The 20,884-nt window shown below is 37.2% G+C and overlaps 1 protein-coding gene across 1 annotated transcript; it reads left to right on the forward strand.

The window, feature by feature from the left end:
* The first annotated feature begins 500 nt into the window (after positions 1-500).
* Positions 501-20,617, forward strand: tmem248 (transmembrane protein 248). Its single transcript, XM_052108179.1, has 8 exons — positions 501-785; positions 5,348-5,506; positions 7,421-7,535; positions 11,250-11,429; positions 12,740-12,890; positions 13,107-13,290; positions 13,927-14,070; positions 17,363-20,617. Exons 1-8 carry the CDS (start codon positions 783-785, stop codon positions 17,381-17,383), a joined length of 957 nt encoding a protein of 318 aa, XP_051964139.1. The 5' UTR covers positions 501-782; the 3' UTR covers positions 17,384-20,617.
* The last annotated feature ends 267 nt before the right edge of the window (positions 20,618-20,884 follow it).

The raw sequence follows: 20,884 nt of genomic DNA on the forward strand, positions 1-20,884 counted from the left end.
GAGAAGAGTTTCAAAGACTGTTTCAAAGGTCACCTGTGTTTTCCCTCTCCCTGCACTACTTCCCCTGTGTAAAGCCCAGAGTCTATGAGCTTATCCAAACTGAAGACAAGACAACGTGTTATTGCACAGAGCCTGAATACGTAATACCTTATTATTATGTTTATATTAAATACAGATTTGTGCATTGCTGTGGAACTCAACAGCTCCTCATAGAGATCAGCTCCAGAGATGGGGAAAGCAGTGTACCGAGCCAAGAGCACATGCCGAACAGCTACTAGAGCTTCAATTTCTCACCAGATGGCTAAGACAGCACATCTATGTTGTGTTCACATCTTTATCTCTTTTTATGTTTTGAATCGTGCCTTTTGTTGAGGTTCCCTCCCGCCAGACTCTCAGCACCCGTCAGTGTTCAGCGTAATTGACAGGAGAACCAACCAATCACAACCTCCTGCGCTCAAAGCATCGCCTCACGTGATCGGGGCGTGCGTGAATAAGTGAAAGTAACGCGATTGGACCTGCTGGGTTGTGGTTTCTAAACACAGAAACCAGACGCACAGAAGACATCTACAGCCCGTATCTGTCAACCTATAAACTGTTATAAACGCAAAGGAAATTTAGGTCGTGTTTTAAAGTATATAGTACGCTTGCAAATAATGGGAAGGGGTGAGGTGGACTCCTGTTCAGCTGTCAGCTGTGTGTTTGTCGCTCAGGCCCGTTAAAGGCTTGAGTCTGTTAGCATTAGCCGCCTGCAGCTGTCGTGCGAGCGCACTCATAGAGGCAAAATGGTGAGTTTGAGATCTCCAGCCTGTTTTAAGTTACTCGTTTTACAGTTCATCTCTGTATGGATGGGGAGTAATGCATACCAGCTTGGCTTAGATTTAGCTGTTTTAATAAGAATAATAATGGTACGTACTGTTCAGATCTGAGCTCGTAGCTAACACAGTGCAGCTAGTTGACGTTTGTGTCTCAACTCTGAATGGCTATCTAGACGGCATGTTTTGACATTTTAGACTTTGTTCAAATGTTTCAAAACGTTAATATGATGACAATGGGTTGTTTAGGGAGGCAAGTTAATTTGGTTTTGGGTCACATCTGTAATAATTTGACAGCACTATCTGTCATTCCGGTGAAGTCGCGAGATTCTGGCTATTATCGTCGTCGTCGTCGTCATCAGCAGCAGCAGTAGTCTAAAAAGACAGTCTGTTTGCAAATATGATACAGTACAAGGGAACATAACAGAATGTACCTGCCAAAAAGCCCCCTAGTGCTGTATGAAGCATATCCGTATAGTTTAGCAGGATGCCGCTGTCTTGAACTTGTGTGCATATAAAGGGCTGCAGTATCATGTGAATTCATCATCTGAAATGTGCTGTCTATAGTGACATGTAAAGACTTTGGGAAGTTCAGATAAACAAGAACTTAAAGGCATAGTTCACCCAAAAATGAAATGATCTCATCATTTACTCACCCTCATGCCATCCCAGATTTATATGGCTTTCTTTCTTCTGCTGAACACACAGATGTTTAGATGAATATTTCAGCTCATTCAGTGCAAGTGGATGGTGACCACACCTTTGTAGCGCCAAAAAGCACATAAAGGTAGCATAAACGTATTCCAAAAAACCCCAGGTGTTTAATCTGTGACTTCAGAAGCGATATAATCGATTTTGGGTGAGAACAGGCCAATATGTAACTGCTTTTTCTATAAATCTTGCAATTGTAGTCACACTATTACACTTCGTAGTGCTTGACGCATGCGCAGAGCGCTAGATTGCGCTGTAGGAAGTGCAATTGATCTTAAAATCATGATCCCCAAGAAGATTGATGTCAAGATGTTCGTTGAAAAAGGAGTTATATTTTGGTCCGTTCTCACCCAAGACAGATTAGATTGCTTCTGAAGACATGGATTAAACACCTGGGGTTTTTTGGAATACGTTTATGATTCCTTTATGTGCTTTGTGGAACTGCAAAGTTTTGGTCACCATTTATTTGCATTGTACGGACCTAAAGAGCTGAAATATTCTTCTAAAAATCTTTGTGTTCAGCTGAAGAATGAAAGTCACACATCTTGGATGTCATGAGGGTGATGATGAGAGAATTTTCATTTTTGGGTGAATGATCCCTTTAATGTATCTGGGTTTTTGGCATGTAATACAGACATTCACTTTTTTCAAAATCAAGATAATGAATATTAAGCACAAACCAAAATGAGTTCCTAAGGTATGCCACTGTTTTGCCTAAATGGTTCTAGGATTAACAGTGCCTCACAATGACTCTGTGTCATAATTTTAAGGCTAATGTGGTTGTTTTATTAAATAAAAATAAAAACATTTGTGAGTTATGGCAATTTTTTCAGGATGTACATCATGGAACCTTTCAGCTGCGCAGAAGAGCTCATTGTATTCAGTGATAGTGTTGTCTTGTATTAATAGTATTATAGTTGTGTGGTATGTATGTCTGAGGAGTTTTTGGTTGCTTTTTGACACCATATAAACAGTCTGACTGTGTTTATGGTAGTTTTCCCCACAATTGAAAACACTGTACTTTAGTCATTTGCTCTGTGCATAAGGGGTTATTCTACTATGGGACTAAATATTTTATTTGAAATATTTTGATCTTTAACCCTCTTTAATATTGATATTGTGTGAGACAAGTAACAGACTCCAAAGCTTAGAATCAAAATCAGATTGACAGGTGACAGTGGCCCTTATTCACTAATAATTGTGTAAAAGTTGCTTGCTTCTGTGCGGAGAGGAAGTTATCATGCTAAACAGATTCACATCAGGTGTGTACGCCCTAGAGATGGGCATTTTCGAGTAATTCATTTGTAGTTGAGGACTTTGACCCACAAAAAAAAAGTAATTGATTACTTATAAATTAAAATGTAAGTTAAAAATAAAAAGTATGACACGCATGTGGGAATTATATTTAGCTTTATTCACTAATGTTACCAAGAATGGTTTCAAAATAAGATATCTTAAAAGTGAAATGAACAATAAGCATTAATACAAATGAAAAATAAAATTATTTAAAAATAACAGTAAAAGAAAAAAAATGGCACTTACTCATTGTTTTTAGCTTACATAGAAACAAATACTGACCACATAAGTGTAACACACACAAGTCTAGATAGCCTTTATGAGACAGCCAATTTCATTTATTATTCAGAGAAACAAGTGGTGAACATTTGCTAATTTTAAGTGTGCTCTTCCTGTGTTTAGAAATGTTCACACATACTGGTCTGATAAGCTTCCGAGTTGATCTTATCTTTCCCACGTCTGTTGGTTTGCATGACTCCAACAAGAACTAAATACAAATTGAGTAGAATTCAATGAGAATTAAAATATTACGAGTATTGCCACACTTGTCATCACAGCATGTCATCTCCTTTCTTCCAACACCTCGATGACACACAGTTACAGCTCCCCCAGTAGACTCAATTGTAACTTCGATATTTGGTGAGAGATTCAGAGGGTCAGTACAGTATAATTCAGCACTGCTCACGGCAGGCAAATGTGCAAAGGAAAATCAATTTGCGATATTCGCATAGTGTTTTTAATAGTAGAGTGGCTGGTGCAGAACAAGTACTCAATTACTCGTGCACATGATGAGCTCTTGCTTGACAGCATGTAAGATAAAAGCAAAGTGGCATCCTCAAAACAAATTCAAATTAACAGCTTTTAAAAATAAACACATTTTATGTAAGCTAGAGTAAATGTGATCGACTGCATTTTATTGTAGAACCTATCCTAGGCGTGGTGATGTCCGCGTAGTGGACTAAAGTGCAGAACTATTAAGCAGAAGGTTGCCGGTTTGATCCCCACAGCCACCACCATTGTGTCCTTGAGCAAGGCACTTAACTCCAGGTTGCTCCGGGGGGGATTGTCCCTGTATTAAGTGCACTGTAAGTCGCTTTGGATAAAAGCATCTGCCAAATGCATAAATGTAAATGTAGACAGAGCTATAATGTTTATTTCTTAGGCTTATAAGGCAAAAATATACCTATATGATAATATATTGTAAAATGTAAGAATACATTTAAGTGTGAACTTAATGATGAGTCATGGATTCTGCATGAAAAGTTTTGGATAACTAAAGTGTGAAAAAGGCTGTTAATATATTTGGCCTATATTTAAAAAAAATTGTTTTTGTTGTGAATGTTAAAAATAATTCTTAGTCTTTCCTAACTGTGATGGGCATAGACATAGAGGCTGCAAGAGTCCAAAATGAGTAAAATGTTTGTTGTGCTTCTAAAATCCCAATAATAACAAAAGGAAAATAAATAAGATTTAGTGAATAATGCAGGATTTTAATTATAAACAAGCCTAAAATGGACATGGGACTCTTATTTGGAAAGGTCTGTGCTTCCAACTAACAAAAACACACAAGGTTCTCGAAACGTTAGCTAACCGTGCTGTTGAAATGGCTTTAGTATGTGGCGATACACGATTGTCAATTTATCAGTGCCAGTTTAACTCACTTGTTTCTGGTGGCTGGCCAAGTTCACATATATTGTGAAGTTATTAAAAGATAATGAAAAGTAGTGTATGTTTAGGTACTAGTATAGTTCATTATTCGTCTACACACTTTGTTGTAAGGCAGATAGATTACGTTAGCTAGCAAGCACATTAAACTCATATAAAACATAAATATTTTACTCAAATAATATTTTTTTCATTAAATGTCTTTTTAGATATTCTGGGAATTTTTACTTTTCTGTGTGTTTGTGTCTGGTGGTACGCACTACAACCCGTCACCTTTTCTCTTTGCTTTTTCTTTTTGCGACAGTGGTCGTGTCTTGCCTGTGCTTTGGCACCTACGTATGCCTCTCACACCATCACCATCTGACGTATCTGTTGCGTACATTATAAGCACAGTACCCAGTGGAAAAAGAAACCGTAACCAACTGGCACATATCGGCACAATTTGGCAATGACAACCATTAGGCCCAGTGGTGGAAAAGAAGCTAAAGTATCTAAATGGCTGTATAACCATTTATGTAACTTCAATCTTCAAATCCTGATATAAAACATAGAAATGTAAAACACATAGAGTAACAAGTCATGACTCAAATATTGACTTTCATCCAAATATAAATATGATCATGGCAAGCCTTTAGGCCTTGATGGCACTATTTCACGAACAGACACCATTTCGCCATAGCTTAAATGCATTATATACTTTCAAAATTAATAATACGTACACATATATTTGGCTTGAAACTTCTCATTACAGAAAGTGACAGACATTTCTGCACCATTCAGTGCCTTGTGATTCACATGCATTCAGTGCCAGTGTTGATGTCACATTTTCCCTAAGTGTGAGCCACATTTTCCTCTTGCTGCAGGTGTTGTTGTTGAATCCACTGGAGAATCTGAAGACCTACATAAGTAATCGTCCGCCACTGGTCATTTTTATGGTCAGCGTCAGTGCTGTGGCAATTGCTTTCCTCACTATTGGATACTTTTTTAAGATCAAGGAGATCAAATCACCTGAAATGACAGAGGTAGGACATTTAATTTGTTTACCCAATGTGTATAAAGCAAGTTAATAAGTTAATGATTAATTACTTTGTCACACAGCTATGAGGATGCTGGACGTAAATATTGATAAGGAAACTTCTGGAAATAATGGATATAAGCTCTATTTTATCCTCCTGAGGCCCGAGCGTGACTGTGGTGTGGATTGTACATTCCCCTTTTTGATTTGTTACTAGTAGCCCCAAGAAACATGCAACAAAAAAAAAACACATGTGGACAGCAGGACTAAGTTTCAAATAATACCAAGCATAGATGTTTTTAGCAAATTGTTTATTATATTTCCAGGAGTGTTGAATATTCGTGTTTTAGCATAAGTAATTCTGATAAAGTAATGCCAGCATCATCCATCACTGCAAACCATGCTAAAATATCATTTTGCATGAAAGAATTCTGAATCTATGTACTGATTATCATTGGCCCATGTCTGCCAAAATGTTGAGCAGTCCAAACATCATCTGCAGCCTGAAACGGAACTTTTGACCGTATGTTAGGAGTGAATGCACTTGGCTGCATAGGAAAGCTTTAGGCATTCCCTCTTGCACCCTAATTATGAAATGACTTAAAGGTATGATCTGTAATGTACTAAAGCATAAAATGATCATTTGTTATCAGAGATTTAGAAAACATGCCAAGTTGAAATATTCGCTTCTCCGAGAACAAAGCTACAGCCAGTATATTCTACTTTGAAATGTCCGTTCCAGGCCGGAATTTCTGTTTATGTTTTGGTGTGATCCTGCCCACTGCCCATTTCCCAATAGTATTTAGACACCCCGGGTTGCCAGATTTGGAACAAGTTTGCAGGCAAACAACGCATGCTGCAGCCATGGAAGCTAGCAGTACATTTAGCAAACAATGATGGTTATAAATATATCCATATGAGCTGGTTTATAATTTGTTAAAAAACAATAAAAACATTGCAAACATATACATTAGCTGATCAACCTACAGTGTAAGGGTCATCACTTGCCATTGTCAGTTTACTCGTTCCTGTTGCATGTCCTCAACCTGGCAACCCTCGAGAGCTTCCAGTCTGGGGAGGAATGGGCGGGGATATAACTCTCATGGGTTTGGATGAACCCATTGATTCTCAATGTGATAAAGCACAGTGAATATAGAATATTTTAAGAATAATTAGCCTATATTCCACGTACGTGGTCAATGTGTTTATCAGCATGCCGTTTCACGCTAAATTCATGAAATTTTTAAAGTTGCGTTTTGGATGAATCTAGAGACTCTACCCTTTTGACTCACAGGTTATAATATAAAAAACTTAATGAGGTTTCTTACCAGATGTATTTTTGTTGCCTTTTCTCCCAAAGACAAACTCAGCCAAGATCGGCGCCATTTTGTTTTGTCACGACTCTTTCGTCAAAAGTTTAGCCCATTAATGACAGCTTAGAGTCTCCTGAACTGAGATCAGTCGGTTTAAATTAAATGAAACTATGCATAAAGCCCAGTCATAATTTAGTGTGCAAAAAAATGCAAGAAACAAAAAGACCAATTCAATTCCCAGGGATCCATATATTAATATGCATTGTAAGTTGCTCTGGATGAAAGCATCTGCCAGTTAATTAAATGTAAATATTAAAATTGTGTCATTGTTTTCGGTTAGATTTTGAATGGAGAACACTCTTAACAATTTAAGTTAACTGGGAAAAACTTGAATCTACATTTCTGAAAAAGTATACATTTTAGCACACTAAGTAATTGGCACACTTGAGGCTGAATGTAGTCTGTATGTTCTAACCATATTAATTGAAGAAAATTGTGGAGAACCACAGTAGTCTGTAGACATGCCTAGTACCTGTGTAGCTGTAAATCACTATTATAGCAATAGAGTACTGTACAGAAATGATATCTAACTGTTTTGCTTTTCCTAGGATTGGAACACCTTCCTTCTCCGCTTCAATGAGCTTGACTTTTGCATCTCAGAAAATGAGACACTGAAGCACAGCTTGAACGAGTCCACTACGCCGGAGAGCACAGTAACTAGAGGTGGGTAGTAATGTACTACATTTACTTGAGTACATTTGTGGAGAAAATTCACTTTTAAGAGTAGGTTTAATACTGGGTACTTTTTACTCTTACTCAAGTTAATGTGTAAAAAATTTACTTTTACTTCGTTACAATGGACGACGTTCCTTTCGTTACATGACTGGTTTTAATTAAAAATTATTAATTATTAAAAAGTTTTAATAAGTGTGTAATTTATTGAGAGAATTTTGAATAGGACTTTTACTACAGCAGAAATTTGTGCTTTGTCACTCGTGTTGAGTTCATGGCTGCTGCCGCAAGTGCGCCAAAAAACACTGTCACGCAATGCCTTCGTTTTACACCAAGACGAGCGGATATTTCAAGATTAGAACTTGTTATGGTGAGTTTTGGTGATTGTGATAACGTGAGCTTGTCTGTGTTGTGGTGGTGGTCATTTTCAGGGTGATTCTGTAACTATGGGCTCTTATGACCTCAGTTTCTAAGTATTCATTTTTATATCAATGCTGAAATATATCAGTGCCTACTGTATAAATCCATGTAAACATCCGCTTTAACTGTAAATGCCTTTTGCTCTGCCCATCGCGTGTGTGCGTGATTACTAGAGTGCATCTCTGCCCGTGCTCACTGCACAGCAACTTTGCGATTGACAGGTGATGCCTGTTTTTCTCATGAACAGCAGAGAACAAGCTCTGAATTTAAATTCTGCATGTAATCAAAATTGACCCTATTTACTTTGTTAGTGCACATTACTAGTCTTGTGGTGAACAATTCATCCGTGCAGGTTAATCCACAGAAAAAAAACATTTGTCTTCGTAATCTTCAATCAAAATCTGAAAATTAGCTTCGCCACTGAAATGACATTACTTCTCTGATGACATCAGTTTGATGGCTAGGGCAGAACATCCTTTAACCAGTCCCCTCCAATGGCTAGTCTGCATGAGCTTTGACAACGAGTAAAAAAGACGCATAACAAACAGAGATGTCGATGAGGTGCATTTTAGTTTGTGGCTCTCCCAAATCCCTTTTCCCAATCCCCCAAATACCCTGGTTGCAGACCCAATTGCTTGATTCTTTGCATTTTGAAGAAGGAGGGATATCAGAGAGGTCTCGTTGTGTTCGAAGCATTTCACCCGCAAATGCTTCAAAAATTGGACCAAATATGAAATGGGGTTTGTGAAATATCTGTCCTTAACAGATGTCAAAGTTTGACTGTAAGTGAAACTAGCTAGCAAGCTCATCAGAAACTGTTTTCGTTGCTAGCTGCATTATCTCCCAGCTATATATTTAGACTTAGTTTTAGGCTACTGTTCTAAGCAATGCACACTATTTAAAACCTTGCCAAAATGCAGTAAATAAACACCAGTTAATGTAATAAAGGTTGCAGCTGTAATGGCTAATAACAATCAGTTTTGAAAAATTAGCATTACCATTGGGAGACATCGAGATGCTCTCGAGAGTGAACTTGATTCCGAGCCTCTATATCCAGGTCATCGTACTCTCAGCAAATAATGGCTCACATATATAAGGCCTGATTCCCACACATAAAATTATCCTCTGTGTGTTCCTGATCCTCATCCTCCTCTGCTTGATGCAAATAAACTTCTCCACCATCGAAAGCATTTGCTGCAGGTGTGTCAGGTTTTGAGTAGTTCTCCACAACTGATTGTAAACTTGTGTTCAGATCTGCCTCCATTTCTGTATGGAACGCCTACTTTATAGATCCAATATATTCCCAGTGGATAAAATCAAGCTCTGCCCTCTTTTTTTCTCATTCAATATTCCGTTTCACTCTGAAATACGTCACAGTACTGAAGTGAAGTCAGTCGCAACTTCCGTTACTTTCAAACTTTAAATAAGCCTAACACGCTTCTAAATTCAGAGATAAGGACAGTTTACCCTTGCTGTACAGAACTAATGATCTATATTCTTTCTACACTGAAAATACTGTAACTACACTGACCTAGAATCCATTTAGGACTTTAAAACGCTGTGAAAAAGCAGAAGTAGCATTAATAAAAGCATGATCTTCTTTTTATTCAGCATTATATATGATCCTGTACTGCGGAAAATTGTTCACGTTTTTCACAGTAATAATTACTAGAAACTTGTTTCCAAACTTTTTTTCTCTAATTGACAGATTCAGCCAAATCTGACAAGCGTCCTTAAAGTGATAGTTCAGCCATAAATGAATGTTCTTTCATCATTTCTCCACCATCATGTTGTTCCAATCCAATTTCTGTATTTTGTGGAAACCAAAACATTGTTAGACAGAATGTTACTGACAGTCTTAGTGACCATTCACTTTTAAAATATGGAGGGAAAAACATGCAGTGAACGTAAATGGTGACTATAAGTGTAACATCATGTCTGACATCTCCTTAATTGTTGCATTGAAGAAAGAAAGTCATACAGGTGTGGCACAACATGAGGGTGAATGATGAAAGAATTTCCAATAATAATAATTATACAGTATTATTATTAAATTGTTGTTGTTATTATTATTATTATTATTCTGCAATACATTTAAATGTTAAAGGGGTCATGACATGGTTTTTTTTATTGTATTATTATGTTCCCTTAGGTGCAATTATAGTATTAATATATTTTTTTTTAAGAAAAACTTTTAAAATCTAGTGATTTATGACCTTTTCCCACCCTGTTTCTCATCCTGTGATTCAAACAGTCTGTTTTGGGGGCGTTTTCCATTTAAGACTTTCAGTGTTAACGCCCACTCTTATGATTGGCTAACGTCAGTGCCTATGTATCAATTATTGACGCCCCCAGCCAGAACAATATGCAAGTAAACTAAGTAAAAACACTGTGATTATTCATAATGAATGTAATTGCGCTTTAAAAAGTAGTTTAAAGTTTAAAATAGATTACTTACAGTTTGCGTCGTCGTTGTTCCCAGAATAGTCGGCACGGACTTATCTTTGAGCAACAGTTTTCTGGCAAAGCCAGCATCATATTGAGATTTGTTCTCAAAACAGTCATCCTTAAAATGTACAGAACAAACGCTTAAGTTAACACTGCCGTGACTGGAACGTCCGCAAAAAATAAACTGCATCCATTTTTCCCTGACGTCTGGATCTTTCGGCAGCTTATTCAGAGGTTTTGTTTGACCACAGCCAGGAACAGCACATCTGTGTGGCATCGTAATTTTCCTGTGCACAAGTAGTCTCTGTCAGAGCTCGCTGTCCATCGACTGAACACTTGTGAGGCGCACGGCGATACTGAAATGAGCGTAGCTGTCTTGCGCTTAAAGCGTAGTTATCTTGTGCTGGAGGCGGTCATATGCAAACGCTGTTACGTCACTTCTAACCGACACGTCACTTCTAACCATGAATCCAGAACGAGCTGTATTTTGAGCTTGATTAAATAAATGATTCGTTTAGAATGGGGAGGACGTCTTAAAATATTAAACTTGCAGGACGTTTTAATGATACAAAGACCTCTTATATACTAAAAGATCAAGGCAAATTTGGTTTCTCATGTCATGACCCCTTTAAATATGTAATGGAATGTTGTATATTAAACGTCCATTTTGTTACATATGAAAGTAACTAGTTACTCACTACTTGAGTATTCTTTTAATTGGATACTTTTTACTTTTAAGTAATTATTTACATAATTATTTTTACTTGAGTATTTTTTCCCAAGTAAGTGTACTTTTACTTGAGTACAGTTTTTGGCTACTCTACCCATCTCTGACAGTAACCAGCAGCCAGGCACGATCCAGCACCCAGTCGCCACCCATCCTGGAGGACCCAGGACCAATCAACATCTCTGTGGCCATCACACTAACTCTGGATCCATTGAGGCCATTTGGGGGCTATTCACGCAATATTACCCACCTTTACGCCAGTGTGATTGGTCAGCAAGTTGGCCTTGCTGGTATGTTTCTATGTTTTGTTGGAAATTGAACTTAGAATGTGTCTAAGCCTGAGTCAATCTGATATTGAACACGCACCAGATTCTGTCTATGTTTTTTTTTTTTTTTTTGCTATTTCCACAATTTGTGCACTTTAGGACCAGTAGTATGTAATTCTCTAGTGATTTAAAAGAACATACTTTTGATTACTGTTGATTTAAAGATCACTTAATGTGACTAATGCTACCTACACACTGCAGCTAAATTCAGTTTTCAGTTTTAGTGCTTAATCCTGTTCCGTACGCACACGGTTCAATAAAATATGGGAGTAACAATTGCATTCTAAAAACAAGAACTCCTGAAAAATTCAGGTAGTGAAAACCAGCTTTCTCGGGGTAACAGTAAATTACATTAAAAACAGCCATTTGGACGCTCCTAAACCAAAAACAGTGATTCTGTTGACGGCAACTAACGAAAATTTGTTGGATGATAATATACGGTATCCGCGGAATGTAACAGTGAACACAAAATTTGTTAAACTGGTGGCATTCATGTTTTACTTGCACAAGACACTGCAGCTTTGCTGTGGTTATCACTTGTCAATCATCTCAATTTGGGAGTCAGTCCTGTGCCATACACACTTGCGAAATGGATTGCTGTGAATTTTAATCTAGATATGGAAATCAACCAAATTATATATTGACCTCTAAAGTCACTTTTTGTATTGTCTAAGTGCATTACTTGTCCTGCCAGAGTAATGTAATGTTTTTGAATTATCTGAATTATTCAATTAAATATATATTTATTTAATTTGAATTATTATATATTGGATTAGCATTATTTGGGGGGGGTCTTTCTCAGCAAATCTTGGATTAATTCTATTAATGTGCATATGTAATCCAATTGAACATTTTAAGACCGTATGGAAGTATTGGGTCATAGTGTTTTATAAATGCTTCAATTTCTTTACGTAATCTTTCATAAACAATTTAATTTGTATTTATTATGGTGTGAAATGTGACCTGGACATGCTTTTGACAGGATTAGTGAGATATACACCACATTCATTTTAGGATCATACATTTAAAAGCTGCTGTAGCAAGTTTGGCCTGACAGAATGGAGCATCTTTAGCCATTCATTTCATTCCAAAGGATCAGAGTGGAGGGTTCTTGTGTTGTGGCTGAATGCGGTCCAGTTAAAACAATGGTCCATTGTGGACAGGGGATAATAGTGGGAGACAGGCTGAAGCTGAATACCTTCTAGATATCACTTGCAGGCACATAAAAGCTCCCTTTGTTTTGACTGTATGTTGGTGTGTTTGTGTCATTAAAGGCAGAGAGGCCCATGAAGACATGAACATCACATTCACCCTGCCAGTAGCCTGGAGCGCCGATGACTGCATTCTACATGGCCATTGTGAGCAGATGGTATTTAGCACCTGTATGACCATTACAGCAGTCAGTAATGTCTTCCCTGTCTCAGTGTAAGTGTCTGAAATAACTTCAAGAAATAGTTCACCCAAAAATGCTAATTCTGTCATAATTTACTTACCCCATGTTGTTCCAAACCTGTATGATTTTCTTTCCGTGGAACACAAAATGTAAACGAGGCTTTTTTTTTTTTTTCTTTTTTTTTTTTTTTTTTGGTGCATTAATTTAAAATAACAAATTCAGGCCTTGTTTTTAAAATCGCTCTGTAGGCAACCACCCCACTGTGTCCCGGAGACCTACAGCAATGCCACATCCTGGTACAAGATTTTCACCACAGCACGAGACTCGGACACCAAGTACACACAGGAATATAACCCATTCTGGTGTTACAAAGGGGCCATTGGGAAAGTGTATCACACACTTAATCCCAAGCTCACTGTCATCATTCCAGATGTGAGTATTTTAGAATTGGCATTATGGAAGTATTATATCTTAGTAATTTTATATTTCATAAACAGTTGTTTTCTGTGGAGTTTCTTCTGCTGTTTATTTACCCTGTGTCCTTTTGTAAACTGCATTGTCTGCTACTGCATTATTAGGGATGCACCAATATAGAAATTTTGGCTAATACAGCTGTTACTTTATTTTATGGCTGATAACTTGTATGATGCCTGATATTATAAATCTATACTTGGCTTTATCATTTTTCAAGCTAAACAGCATTTATCTAGATTGTAGAATTTTACATGGCACAAATAAGACATCACAACTACTTGTGTGTAGTAGTAAATCTGTTTTGTACCCTACTTTTGACCCCTAGAAAAAGAGGATACTCCTATCACCCTGATAAGATTGATGCCGATAATTAAAAAAAATGTAATTCAGTATATCAATATATTCACAGATTTCGTGCATCTCTGGGAATTTTTGGTATTGAATATATGGGATACAATTATAATTTTGCTATGTAAAGGCAGACATTTTAATACTGATTTAAGTTCAGTTTAAAGCTTCTAGAATGTGCCACTTTACTGAACAGGTTTTCTATTAATTATCATATGCTCAAGTGTGTCTTCTCTTTCCTGATAGGACGATCGCTCTCTCATTAATCTGCACCTTATGCACACCAGCTATTTCCTGTTTGTAATGGTCATCACAATGTTCTGCTATGCAGTCATCAAGGGAAGGCCTGGAAAGGTTCGACAGAACAACCCAGATTTCTGTCCAGAAAAGGTACAACTTTGTGTATTTACAATCAGGGAGATCTCTGATAATCGCATACATCAATATTTCTCATGAAAGGCCTCCAGATGAATGTGATTAAATATATTATGATAAAATAATTATATAATTTTGTTTTTATATAATAATTCAGATAATTAAAATATGTTACATTATTGTGGCAGACAAGTAAAACATTGATTAGGAAATACAAAAAAGCACAAAATATTGTTTATCTCAATATCACTGAACATAAGCCTTACATTGGCCTACAGCACACAGCTATCCATTTGTAATTTAATTAATCCATCTGTCTGAGGTAAACTTATTGTAAGAGCTTTTCTAAGGACACAGGAGTTTTTCTATGTGCACATACATCAGATTGATGCTTTTGAAGCATCTCACTTTGGTTGCGTTACATAAACAGCATTTTTAGGACACTGCGTCAAGTTAAACTTTATTTAAAACTTTAAAAAAAACGTGTCTGGAGACCTCTACATTGGGAGTTGCACTCCATCCAACTATGTTTGAACACTAAACGCATCCTCATCTTGTGCTGTCTGCTGTCAGTGTGCTTTGATGTCTTGCCTGTGCAACTGCATATTACCTGTTGTGCTTACTGCCTACTGCTGACTGAGACTCATGAAAAAAAAAAAACATGAAGGGGTAGTACATTACTTTAAGCTGGAATTGCTCCGATGGTAGGAAACTTTACATTTTTTTTATGTTGTTATTTTTAATATAATTAATCGACAGCCCTATAATCAGGGATGCTATTTCCTCACCTTTTGCTGTTTACTAAACCAAAATTGGTAAATTCTGTGATTCGTGCAGATCCAAAGAGTTTATGTTTTGGAGTTGGAGGTGGGGGGTCTCCCCACGGGATTGATTACAGCTACAGCCAATCACATGCTTGGCAACCGCAGTCCTATGAAGGCATATCGCTTCATTGTTTACAGCTACAGCCAGTCGCATGCTTGGCTACAGCAGCACATGCAGAATGATTCTGCATCTGACTGGTGTGTGGAGGGCACAAGCGGCACTCGTGAAACGTATCATTTTTAAAAACAAACTGAAAGGGCATGTTGTTCATTCACGTTCATTCACTCATGTGAGTCTACCTTGTTCATCAAGGAGAGAAAGGGGCTGAAGAGCTATTAATGTGTAAATAGTCTAATGTTTATACACATTAAGGGGCTTTCACATGACTCGCATCAGCGCTGCAGAATACATTCAGTCTATGACGTGATGTCACTTTACACCAAAGTGTTTTTCACACACGTTTTTGCTTTACAAATTATGTCTTTGAGAATTCAAAGCAACAAGAAATACAAAATAAATATATATTTTTTTTAAATTAAATATTACATTATCTTTTCTGATTATCCAGAGACCCCAATTATTGAACTACAGTAAATACATTCACCAAGAAAACATTAAGAATTTAACATAAACATTAGTAGCTCAGCGAGTATTGACGCTGACTACCACCTCTGGAATCGCAAGTTCGAATCCAGGGTGTGCTGTGTGACTCCATTCAGGTCTCCTAAGCAAACAAATTGGCCCGGCTGCTTGGGAGGGTAGAGTCACTTGTGGTAACCTCCTCGTGGTCACAATTAGTGGTTCTCGCTCTCAATGGGGCATGTGGCAAGTTGTGCGTGGATTGCGAAGGATAGCGTGAGCCATCATGCTGTGAGTCTCTACGGTGTCATGCACAGCGGGCCACGTGATAAGAGGCGTGGATTGACTGTCTCAGAAGCGGAGGCAACTGAGACTTGTCCTCCAACACCCGGATTGAGGCGAGTAACCGCGCCACCACAAGGACCTACTAAGTAATGGGAATTGGGCATTCCAAATTGGGGAGAAAAGGGGATGAAAACAAAAGAATTTAACGTAAACCTGTCCTCCTTATTACTTTCTGCAATCAAAGCAAATGCCAGTTTTTCTCTCATCTAAATGTGTTTTTTATGTTTATTGTGCACATCTCCCGCTTTCTTGTAAAATCGGCCCTTCTTGATGCTTTCTGGAATGCGGCTCTTGACGCTGATGTTGAGTGAGCGTTGAGGGGCGACGTAAGTCATGTGAAAGGCACTTGACAAAAGGACATTATTGAATAATTATTATTAGGCTATTCTGATCAAATTCATGCTAAACAAGTTTAAATACTGTAGAAAAATCATAGATTTGCTTTGTTCTTATAATGCATTATAGAAAGTATTATAAAGTCACTATATTTGTAGAAATACACATTTTAATAAAGTAGAAGGTAAGGATGTTATTGAAACTCATTATTATTATTATTAGAATATTATTGTTGTCTTTTTGGATGGAAAGTCATGCTTAGTAGTTCACAAACTGAAGGAAAATGATTAACCAGCTTTGTTCTAATAATGCTTAAACACTATAATGTCTCTTGGTAGATTTATGTCATGAACGACTCAAAATGATTCAATTACTCACTCGTAGCACATAAGATGCTCATTTAGCCACGAATTGCCATCTCCAGAAGTGGTCACTGAACTAATCAGTAAATGCAACTGAACAAATTTGTGAAACGTTTGTGCAGTTAATTTGCAATACTTGAATCATTAAACTAGCTGGAATACATGTTCAATGCCAGTGAATGTCTCACCTTTTTCGTCCCTCATGAGCTTGCATCCCTGCATAATATATATTTTCAACTTTCTGTTTTGTCCTCGCTGACTGCATGCGAAAACAAAACATACTGCGCAATGTGCTGTCCTATTCCTGAACGATTTGCTCGATTGTTCATTTGTTTAATTGTTTTATGAATCAGTTAAATCAAACCCAGAAGTCAACGGTCTGAATCACGGATTGAATCGGTCAGACAATTCAATTCCTCATTGAAGCAGCTTGTATTGCTCACTTTCTCACCTAACCACATTTTATTATGTTCGACTCAAAATGAGCTGTGAACTCTTTCCCCCTTTCAAAGTCTCCTTTTCTAAAGTGACAGAAACATATCCATAGTTTGAGTTTTGTTGTAATAAATGGTATTACATTTGGTTTTGTTTTTTTAATTAAACATTACAAAAACGATAATAATCAGAATTTTACATTAAAGTTGTGTTGTCCCCACTGCTAAAACAAAACCCTGTAGAAACACTGGTTTGATCAGTTATAACAATATATTGAAGTATAACAGAGCCTGTTGTACTGGTTTTGTAGTTCCATTTACATAAGGCACAATTATGTCATGCAGTACCCAACAAGTATGTGCCCTGGCAGTATTCTAATAATATATATATATATATCTTTTTTGTTGTTGTTGTTGTCCTCACAGGTGTCCTTGTCAGCAGGGTAAAAGAGGGGTCTAAAGTGAACATCTGAACTGAAACATATCAGAAAGGGAAGTTGTGAGAAACTACATGTTGCCTACTGAACCCAGGAGAAGGTGCAAAATACAAGCTCTGTGAATGCATTTCTCTGCAATGTTGGGTCACTCCAACCAAAGACTTTTAAGTGCCTGTATCTACTGTGTAAATAATTATAGGACTCCTGAATTCAGTACAGAAGCATTTTGCCTGAGCTTCCCCCTGTGCCATCCTGTAAATGTTCAGTATATCCAGTATAATAGAGCACAGTGTTTGACTAAAGATTTTTGGTTGAGGAATATCACCTCCACAACATTTTATCTATTGTCATAATTTACAATCCTTTTGACCTTACTTCTGTGACATTTGATTTTGCTTTTGAGGTGCTTGAACATCTTGTGTTTGCCTTGTCATTCCTCTTGTGTCTTTGTCATTGACACGTCAATGTGTCCATGGCAGATTCTGCAGTGGCATTGCTTTTGATTCCTCTTTAAGAACATCTAAATGTGTGGAGCTCTTTCAAGGAGTCTGATAAGGTTGCTGGTCGTAAAGTTTATTTAGAGATGACACATCTGTATAACACCGATCTTTGTACCCTTGACACTTAATTTGACCCTCATGCTGGTTTTGCTGTTTTACTGTGAACATGCTTGTCTGAAAGAGATGACTAAACGGAAGTTGATGCAGTCCTTAGTTTAATGGCTAATTAAAAAAATATCTATCAATTACTCAACCTCATGTCGTTCCAAAGCTATAATCTTCTTTCTTTCTTCTGCATAGCACAAGATGAATTTTAAAGGATGTCCCGTCCACTGATTTCCATACAGTGACTCACTTTAAAGCTTTTAAAAAAGTACCCAAAAGTGTCATAAAAGAAGAGATGCTTATTCGTTTGTTCTCGCAAGACCTTGTGTTGTTAACATGACAAATTGTGCTGCTTTTTGCTTGTGCAAAATTTAAGGGTGTGCCATTGTGCATGAGCTTCTAACATGCACTCATGAATGTGGCAAGGAGAGTCACGATTTTTACAGTAATTCAAATGCATTTTGGATTGTTTCTCACCAAAGCCTACGGTATGCCTTCAGAAGACTTGAAATATGACACCTGTGGGTCCTTTTTTATAAAGCTATAAAGGAAGTCAAGATCAACTTCCATTGTGCGGAGTTCAGTGAACAGGACGTCCTTCAAAATTCCTCCTTTTGTCTTCTACATAAGAAAGAAATACAGGTTTGGAACCAGATGAGGGTGAGTACATAATCACAGAATTTTCATTATTGGGTGAGCTATTACTTTAAATTCCTCAAATGCAAACTATTGAATAACATGTTACTTGGATGGGGTCGATCCACACATCCTATCTACTTCAACCGTTCTTGGAATGTCTCTTTGTTAGTGAGTAAAGGTCAATGGATTTGTGCTGATATACTGCGCAAGAAAAATGAAATGACGCAATGATCCATTGCCTTTTGCAAAGCAAATTAACAGCAGTGATGCAGCATCAATAATATTGCGTAATGTCTTGTACATTTAATATTTGTGTAAATAGAAAACATTTAAATCATTGTAGATATTTTATTTTTTTAATCCTATTTCTTGGCTTTATTTTCCAGTTTTGTACCAACAATTTCTACCTTATCTTTATCCATTTAACAACCATCCTTTGTGTTTCTCGCCTTTTTATTCTTATGCCATTTATTTGTTTTTGTTTGCATAAATATCAAATTAGGCATAAATGTTTCTTCGTTTTAATCTTAGTGCTATATCTGACCTGTCATCTTGCCTTCTCCAGACCTACGGTTTTGTTATTCTTATTGTCAATAGGTTATAATTTCCACCCAATTTAACATGGTGCATGTGTTATCATATCAAATAGACATGCATGGTGTGTGAAAAGAAATAATTCGGATTGTGAATATAACAGGAGTGTTGCTGATACCTTTCGGTCTGTTGGCCTTCCTCTCTATTTTGTGTACTGTGTTTTAGTTCATTCTCCTATTTGGTTTGCATAATTGTATCTCCTTTCCACAGTCAAAAAACCTAACGCATACATAGAGAGTCTTTGTTAATATTACCCACAATGATTCATGTTGTACCATACATGATACAGGCTTTTACTTAGTTTCAATGTTCATCATTGAAAAGCCCATGTTCTTTTCAAAGATGCCATCAATCAAAGCATGTCTTTATTTCGGCCATCTTGAACTGCTCCTGTCTTTTGTCCTTCATTACCACCCCCTTATTTACGATCTTCTTTTATTACAGCCCATAAGCAACAATCATCCAACCACTAATGTGCCTTTGCACTAGTCGTCTGTCACCCATGTATATAGCACCATTTATGTGTTTAAATGCCATATTCCTCCTCTAGTTGACCCTGCTGTATAAGTTTGAGTTGAAATAAATACACTTGACTGTTCACATATTTACTTTCTCCCCATTTCATGTCTAACCATGATTCAAAAATCTAGTAACCGCTGTAAAAGACTGGGATTCAGTTGAACTACTCTTTTCGCTGTAAGGACACCTATTTGTTTTACATGCCAATGCTTTGTTTACTACAGCTGTTTGATTAGATTTTGAAGTGAGATAACTGATGACATTTGGAAAACTACCATGGGATGATTGGAAAAATTCTTTGAAACCTTATAAAAAAAGCAATATCTTCGATCTGAGTTTGTATGTACAACTGATGCATTTGTATTTCTGGAAACTATTTGTTTTCTGTTTTAAGCTCAGTTCTACGTTCAACCCGGAAGACATTTGCTGAAGTCTAGTTTCATTTTTAGGAGATCTGATTCATTCCCATCTGATCGCTGAATGAACATTTCTGGAACGTTCCTGCTTCATAACTGCAGCTAATTAATAATTATGATGATCATTAAGTTGGCCTTTCAGTGCTGCTGGAGGACAATGGAAAATGACAACGAATTCCTGCCTGATGCTCAGATCATATTGATCTTACCCCTCATCTCTTGTTTGGGCTTGTAGCATTAGAGTGAAGTGTACTTGTAAGTGGTAGAAGGTCCTCTCCTTGTGTGAACTTGCAGCGCACCCGCTCTCTGGTTCCAATGCGTTAGTGAGAGGTGTTGCGAGCCCTTTGACTTGTCATGATGCATGATTGTAAATGTTCTGCTGACCTGTTTGTATGAGGACAATCCCTCTGTTTATGTTCTGTTTGTAATATATTGTAGGCACATGCTTTGCTGAATAAAATTAGAGATAACACTGAATTCTAGTGATTGATGTTTTGTCTTCAAGACTCCATGAAATTACTTTGAGTACATTTTACTGCCCTCTGTTGCCACGTTTTCTTTTGAAACAGGAAGTTTGGGTGGGACATTTCAAGAGATTTGTCCCTTTAAAAAAAAAAAAAAAAGGAATTGCGCTTCAGTTTCAACACAGCCATAACCATTTGCTTCTTGCTGTTCCGTTGCAGGGGAGGGACATTCTCATTCTAAACAGCATTAGATTGGATAAAAATCTGTGTAGTG

Source organism: Xyrauchen texanus, chromosome 3 (assembly GCF_025860055.1).
Source record: "Xyrauchen texanus isolate HMW12.3.18 chromosome 3, RBS_HiC_50CHRs, whole genome shotgun sequence".
NCBI lineage: Eukaryota > Metazoa > Chordata > Actinopteri > Cypriniformes > Catostomidae > Xyrauchen > Xyrauchen texanus.

What these genes read in the sequence shown, in the direction of transcription:
- tmem248 (XM_052108179.1), top strand. An exon ending in TCACTGTCATCATTCCAGAT is followed by an intron (nt 13,291 to 13,926) that starts GTGAGTATTTTA and finishes CTTTCCTGATAG; the next exon opens with GACGATCGCTCTCTCATTAA. An exon ending in CAGATTTCTGTCCAGAAAAG is followed by an intron (nt 14,071 to 17,362) that starts GTACAACTTTGT and finishes TTGTCCTCACAG; the next exon opens with GTGTCCTTGTCAGCAGGGTA.